The sequence below is a fragment of the Emiliania huxleyi genome, assembly GCF_000372725.1.
Source record: "Emiliania huxleyi CCMP1516 unplaced genomic scaffold EMIHUscaffold_801, whole genome shotgun sequence".
Classification (NCBI taxonomy): Eukaryota; Haptophyta; order Isochrysidales; family Noelaerhabdaceae; genus Emiliania; species Emiliania huxleyi.
In genome coordinates this window covers 9906-17373 of record NW_005196013.1, presented here as the reverse complement: position 1 = coordinate 17373, position 7468 = coordinate 9906, and the positions used below count along the sequence as shown (strand labels likewise).

General features: G+C 66.0%; 2 protein-coding genes across 2 annotated transcripts; one reads left to right on the top strand and one right to left on the bottom strand.

Moving 5' to 3' along the window:
• Positions 1-3589: 3589 nt before the first annotated feature.
• EMIHUDRAFT_249609 (hypothetical protein) lies at positions 3590-4502 on the bottom strand (the record flags this gene model as incomplete). The annotated part of the gene is made up of 2 exons (XM_005759258.1): positions 3590-3692; positions 4249-4502. The coding sequence occupies 2 exons, from the start codon at positions 4500-4502 to the stop codon at positions 3590-3592; spliced, it is 357 nt and encodes a 118-aa protein (XP_005759315.1).
• A 269-nt stretch (positions 4503-4771) lies between these two features.
• Positions 4772-6193, top strand: EMIHUDRAFT_121155 (hypothetical protein; the record flags this gene model as incomplete). The annotated part of the gene is made up of 1 exon (XM_005759257.1): positions 4772-6193. One exon carries the CDS (start codon positions 4772-4774, stop codon positions 6191-6193), a length of 1422 nt encoding a protein of 473 aa, XP_005759314.1.
• Between the last annotated feature and the right edge of the window lie 1275 nt (positions 6194-7468).

Sequence of the window (7468 nt, the reverse complement as noted above, 5' to 3'; positions counted from 1 at the left end):
CGACCGTCCGCCGTCGTCGAGCAGGGCGGGTCTCCGACTTGACGACGAGGCCGGGCGGGACCCCAGCCCCTCCGAAGGCGTCGTCAAGTCGGAGACGGTCGAACTCTGAGGGGAGACTGAGGAGGGAAGACAGCACCACGGCACCGGCGTTGAAGAGACGACCGATGCACAAGCAGTGCGGACAGTATCACAGGCGAGCAGCTGCTCACAACACCGTGTCCGGCTGTACGGGCGTGTCGTCATGTGCACTCAGCCGCTGCAGGCACCAAGTACGCAGTAGCCTCGTCATATAAAGGGGGGGGGGGGGGGGGGGGAATCAGTGACCGAGTGCCGGGTGTGGGTATCTCGTAGCGCATCAAACGCGAGACCGTGATCCGTGTCGCGTGCGCCGTGACCCGTGTGGGTGTGCCCTGTGCCGTGCCATCTCGCATATATGCAAAATTTTCTCTCTGCATGCTACGTTTTCGTGTGAGATCTCCTGAGGAACCTGACTGTCAATCATCGATCTACAAAGTAGAATCGACGAGAGCGAGCGAGAGAGAACGCTCTCAATAAACCGCTAAGAAACCCCGGCGGCATGCCCGGCGGCCCAGGTCGGTGGAGGTCGGCAGGACCCCCCAGCAGGGCCCCAAGGCGCGCGGCGCGAACACACCCGCGCGTCTGGGGGGGCGACCCCCCCATCTTTGTTTACCGATGCGTCCTAGAATGCAAAAACGCATTCTAGGACGCACTTTTCATCTCAAAGATACCATGTGTCTCGGGTACACAGGGCATTCTAGGATGCGATGGCTGTCCTGGAGATTAGCCGCGCCGTGTCTTTTGTTGCGCGTTCCATCTTAGACGCCACAAGCATCTATAGATGCACAGCTGTTCTGAGATGGCACTTGCATACTAGATCACATTTTACTATACTTGGACAGGGAGGCGTCTCAGGAGACACCGTGTGTCGGGTGCACCGGGCACCGAGGGGGGAGCAGGGAGCACGCGGAAAAGGCGGTGTGATCTCTCGGCACCCCCTGCGGGCCCTGCCTTGAGTGCTCGCGTGAGGTCTCTCTCCTCGCGGCCTGCCCCTCCTGGAGAACCAGGTTCTCAGCACCGCGCATGCATCTGCTTGCGCCACGAGCTCTGGGCGCAAAGTTGCATGCACTGCTTACGACGATCCGACGGCGACGCCGCTCCCCCCCCCACCAACCAGTTTGCGCGGCAGGTAGCGGGGCCAGTTCGAGGCTGAGGGCGTGGGCGTGCGCCTAGGGAAGAGACAGCGTACTTCCGAGAGTCGGCCAGAAAGCCCGCGCAGTGGAGCACTTGGAGCACTTTGAGTGCACTTGAGTGGGTTTTCTTGTTTGACTTGGCGATTTGAGGGACCGGGCTGGCGAGTAGAGGCCCCGCCCACCCAGGGTACCCTCTCCGAGGACCCATTGGGTTTCTTTCGAGGGCTCGCCGGGGCTCTGCTCCAAGAGACCTCGAGAGAGCGTGCGTGTGCCTCTACTCGCCAGGGGACCGGGCATCCCGACTGCTCCTGCTTCGACTGCTCCTCGCTCCTCGCTCGGTGAGCTGTCGCCCACCAGCGCGCGGCGACCGCGCGCACACCGTGCCCGCCGGCTCGCCGCCCTCCTCACCACCCGTCGGCGCTGTCCGCAGGCATGTGAGTCAGAACGGCGACCGCGCAGCGCGCGCGGGTGTCTTGCTCGCCACCACCCTCTCGCCCCCGCTCCGTGACCGCCGCCGCCCGCGCCACCGCCGCCGCCAACACCGCCTCGCGCCTCGCGCCTCACCCTCGCCGTCCCCGCCGCCCGCCCTCGACCTCGCGACGGCGTCCTTCTGGGGATCTGCGGGTGGCTTGCCCGCCTCGCCGCCGCCCCCACAGCGTGACCGCTTCCGCTCGATCGGTGAGCCGTCGCCCGCCACGCGCGCTCTCTCACGGCGACCGCGGGCCGCTCATCGCCTCCGCCACGTCGCAGGTGTTTGATCTGGGCAGGAAGCGGCGCTGGTGACGGCAACCGGCAGCCACATGCACGGAGGCTAAGCGAGGTGCCTGTGTCCAAGTCTGAGTAGCCCGTGGCCGTGAGTGGCGTCAGGGGCAGTGTTCTGTGACTGTGTCCTGTGCGTGCTGTTCAGTGTGAGTCGGTGCAGCGGTGGGCCTGCTGCCGCTGCCAGACGAGAGAGCCGCTGTCCGTGCCCCAGCACGTTGCGCGGAGAGGCTATAGGGCGCCCACCCACGAGTGCTCGGGTGGGCGCGCCGCGGCTGTGCGAGTAGTAGTGCAGCGGCCGCGGCGCACAGCCAGGGGCACGGCCCGCCGCGCAGCGCTCGCCACACCGCGGTCTTTCGTTTTCTTTTTATACGTGCGCACACGTGCGTGTATTTCTTGAGATCCACACGCTGTTCAAAATATGCGCGCGTCTTCTGAGACACGCGCTGTTCACAGTATGCACGGCGCGTCTTTTGAGACAGCAACGCCAATCGGAGATGCCGCGAGCAATTCGGGATGCGCGGAGCAACTAATATGGACTCGCGCATCTTAGGATGCTCGAGCATACCGAGGACAGCGAGCGTCTAAGTAGGACACCTACTAAACGCACTCTAATCCAGAGACGCATTCGGTAAACAAAGATGGGGGGGTCGCCCCCCCAGACGGCGAACGCGCCATTGGCGTGAAAAAGAAATGCCCGTAGGGGAAGGCGTACGCGGCGGGCGCGCCCCCTCGACCCTTCGACCACACGCCTACTCGCCGGCGCCTGGCGCGAGGGCGAGCAGCGCGAGCAGGATCTTTCGCACCCGCAGCCGGTCGAGGGTCAGCAGCGGTGTGCGCCCGCCCTCCGAGTCGCTAGACGTGACAGAGATGGGAGAATTTTCTCTCTGCATGCTACGTTTTCGTCGTGTGAGATCTCCTGAGGAACCTGACTGTCAATCATCGATCTACAAAGTAGACTCGACGAGAGCGAGCGAGAGAGAACGCTCTCAATAAACCGCTAAGAAACCCCGGCGGCATGCATGCCCGGCGGCCCAGGTCGGTGGAGGTCGGCAGGACCCCCCAGCAGGGCCCAAGGCGCGCGGCGCGAACACACCCGCGAACGCGCCATTGATTGGCGTGAAAAAGAAATGCCCGTAGGGGAAGGCGTACGCGGCGGGCGCGCCCCCTCGACCCTTCGACCACACGCCTACTCGCCGGCGCCTGGCGCGAGGGCGAGCAGCGCGAGCAGGATCTTTCGCACCCGCAGCCGGTCGAGGGTCAGCAGCGGTGTGCGCCCGCCCTCCGAGTCGCTAGACGTGACAGAGATGGGAGAATTTTCTCTCTGCATGCTACGTTTTCGTGTGAGATCTCCTGAGGAACCTGACTGTCAATCATCGATCTACAAAGTAGACTCGACGAGAGCGAGCGAGAGAGAACGCTCTCAATAAACCGCTAAGAAACCCCGGCGGCATGCATGCCCGGCGGCCCAGGTCGGTGGAGGTCGGCAGGACCCCCCAGCAGGGCCCAAGGCGCGCGGCGCGAACACACCCGCGAACGCGCCATTGGCGTGAAAAAGAAATGCCCGTAGGGGAAGGCGTACGCGGCGGGCGCGCCCCCTCGACCCTTCGACCACACGCCTACTCGCCGGCGCCTGGCGCGAGGGCGAGCAGCGCGAGCAGGATCTTTCGCACCCGCAGCCGGTCGAGGGTCAGCAGCGGTGTGCGCCCGCCCTCCGAGTCGCTAGACGTGACAGAGATGGGAGGCGCGCCGCCCGCGCCTGCGCGCTGCGCCGGCGCCCGCACCGCCAGGTCCGCGTGGCGCGCCCACAGCATGTCCGCCGCAGGGCCGGAGGCTAGGGCCGGGAGGACAGAGAGCAGCACCTGCAGTCGGAGAGGGCGCGGCCGCGCGGCGGCGAGGGCGCGTGGGTGGTGGCGGTGCGCGGAAGGGTGGTTGTGTTGGGGTGGGGGGAGGGGGGGAGGGAGAGCCCCGCGCCTGCTCCAGACGGCTCGCATGCGACGCCGAGCCAAGGCTGCCGGCGGGCGCAGCTGCTCCCGCCACGGGAGGCGGGAGGCGGTACACACGCGGCGGGGTGGCGTCGGCGAGGAGGCGATCAAGGTCGGCCCTCTGGTCGGCTCCTGATCGACGGCCCGGCGCCGCCTCGCCGCCCTCCTCCTCCTCCTCCTCCTCCTCCTCCGGCAGCGCGCTCGGGGCGATGGCAAAGGTGTTGGAGCGCAGGCGGCGGCGCGCCAGCCGGCGGAAGAGGGCCTTCGAGCTGGGCCGCGGCTCGACGATGGACATGGGCTTGAGCAGCAGCGAGGAGCGATTCGTGGGGAAGCCGTTGACGAGGATGTGCTTGTGGCCAATCACATGCCGCGCCGCGAATATCGACGGCACCAGGTTGCAGCGGTAGATGAAGCGGTCGAGGCGCGACTCGAGATCGGCGACGAAGGAGTCCATCGTGCCCTTGCGCGCGTGGAGGCGCGCAAGCTTCTTGAGCTTGTTGCCGCCCATGTGAGGCGTCGCGTACAGGATCCGCTTCTTGACCTCCATGCTGGCCTGGTAGGCGCCCTTTCGCGGGAAGAGCACGTGCAGGTGCTGGCCGTCGGCGCCGGACGAGTCGCCGCCGCGCCGGCCGCCGCCGCCGGCCCGGCTCGACAGCGCGCGCGAGACAGGGCGCGCGCGCGTGGGCAGCCGCGACACGCACGACGCCGACGAGCGGAGCATAGGGAGTTGGAATAAGAATTTTCCGCGCCGCAATCTCAGGAGCAGGAGAACTAGATGGGATGGGCTGCTTGCTGCTTGAACGGCGCTTCACTTGAATGGCGTTCGCTTCGGCCGGCCTGCCGCCGCCGGCGCTCAACGCTGCCGCTGCCGAGGGCGCGGCGCGCGGCCGCGACGGCGCGCAAGAGGCCGATGATGGCCAGAGACTCGGCGTGAAGCGCCGCCTCGACGGCGAGCTCGCGAGCGCGCGCGTCAACGACGACGACGCCAAAGAAGGCGACACCATTATGGTGGACGCTGCACAGATGGCCGCTGCGGCGGCCGCCGGCACCGACCGCGGCACGAAGCGCCTGCTGCACGTCGCGCTCGCGGCGCGCGACGGCTCGCACATCCCGGACATCCAGAACACGACGGCGCTCGTCACCGAGATTCGACAGCTTCTGAGGAAGACGCCAGGCTGCGAGGCGCAGCCGGCGAGCGCGATCAGCGTGCCCGTCATCGGCACGTCGCGCGCCATCTGCGTCGCCTTCAGCGGCGAGAGCGAGGCACGCGCCTTCCTCGAGCAGTACGCCGGCGGTGGCGTCCTACAGCTCCCAGCGCCAGACAACATCACCATCACCTTCGCCGCTCTCGACGCCACCGTGTGGGGCAAGCAGGCGGAGGCGCGCGAGACCCAGGCGACCATCGACTCCGACGGCCTCCTCGCCATACGCACGCGCGGCGCCATCAACACCGCGGCACAGATCGAGCACTTCGCCCCCCTCTTTGAGAAGCACTTCGGCAACGTGGTCTCCATCCAGGAGGGATACCACTCCTTCCTCGGCACGAAGTCGGACGAGAAGGACGGCTCGATCCTCTTCAAGGTGAAGAACGAGAACCTCGTCTGCAACCTCCCTGTCCTGCCCAACGTCTACGCGAGCGGCGATGTCGGCGGACCCCTCCGCCTCGACGTCGGGAGTGTGAAGGTGCTCGGGAACAAGCTTTGCCCATCGTGCCGCGCCTTTGCGACGACGAGCGCCGACATCATCCACGACGCGCAGTGCGGCGCGCAGGCGCTCAAGGAGAGGCGCGCCGCAGCGGCGAACGTCGCCAAGAAGAAGACCTTCGAGAGCCTCATCGTCGACAACAAGGTCGAGGTCGCGCGCGCGGCGGGCAAGGCCAAGGCGATGGCGGTGCGCGACGGGATCGGCTTCTGCCCGGCCTTCAACCAGACCGCCATCCCGTGCAAGACCGCCGCTCGCTGCCGCTACGCGCCGTGCGTCAACTTCGAGGCGCTCCTCCACTCCGCCTTCAAGGACACTATCTACGAGCGCATGCCGAGCGCGGTCAGGCTGGGCACAAGCCGCGGGCGGCGCGGGCGCGGCGGCCGCGGCCGCGGCGGCGGCGGCGGCGAGGTCAAGAGCAACAAGAAGGACTGGGCGAGCGTCGCCCGCGGAGCCGCCCGCTCCTCCTACGACGGCGGCCCACGCCTTGAGTCCAACGAGCCCTCCCTCTACGAGGGGAGCGACGAGGAGTTCTAGGAACGGCCGCCGAGCCCTTCCCGCAGCGCAACCTAGCAGCGCAGCGGGCAGGGCGGCTCGCGCAGCGCGAGCACGCACGCGAGCGACCGCGCGCGCGCGCGTTCGAGCGAGCACACACACACACACACACACACACACACACACACACACACACACACACACACACACACACACACACACACACATGTTGTACACATGCACTGACACACAGCCCCTTCCCCTTCCTCAAGGGCGAGGACACGCGCAGGGGTCGCACTTCTAGCGAGGCCCACAGAGTGGGAGACTCCTATCACCGCCACTGCCACCCACGTGTCAGTCTGCCTGTGGTAGAAGAGACTGCCGGTGAGAAGTCGGAGGAAGGTCGCTAGTCGAGAGAGATCGCCAGTGGATAGGGAGTCCACCGTGCTGCGAGCCTGTCGCTGTCCCTTGTCAGGAGCAGGAGAACTAGGAGAGCGCAACCAGTAGGAGGCCCGCGCTTGCCCCCGTGCCGCCGGGTGCAACCTGTCCTATACGAGAGAGGAATCCCTGGGACCCTGTCGTGAGGGTGAACCCCCTGCCCAGCCCCCCTCCGTGTCGCGATGCGCTCCCCGCTCCCGTTCCCCTGTGTCCCTGATCGTCCTACAAGATCCTGCTCGTGCAGGTGGGGACCCTGTCCTTCTCCCACCCCTCGTTTGGCGTGTCCGTTGTATTTATTTATTTATTAGGAGAACTAGGAGGATGCATCCGAAGGGGACCCCAGCGCCGGCATCATCCGTAGAGGCACGAGTGTTCGAAGAGAGAGTGGACCTGAGCAACAACATGACCTGTAGGCAAATGATCGGAGTGGGAGTCAGAAATGTGGTCCTTGCGCGAGGGGAGCTCGATAGACTCGAGGGGCCAGGATACGCCGCGAGGAGGACGGAGTTGCGCCGAAAGGCGAAAGAAGCCGCGAGAACAAGGGACCGGCAGGCGGCAGCGTCGCAGGACGAGGCAGAAGAGAACGACGCGACAGAGGAGGAAGTGACAAGGGAGAGAACGACGAGGGTGGGACGACCGCGAGGTGGCATGAAGGTTGCAGCGAGAATCGGCGAGAGACTGCGAAGAGAGATAGGAAGAGGCAGACTCCCTAGGGTGGGCGACGGATAGCGCACCACACACCTCTCCTTCAAATCACAGTGAGGGGATCGCGCGCCCTCCTCCCATCCGGGCCTTGGGTTGTCTGTTTTCTTTCTTTCTTTTTAGGAGAACTAGGAGAGCGCACCCAGTAGGAGGCAACGAAAGAAAGAAAGAAAACAG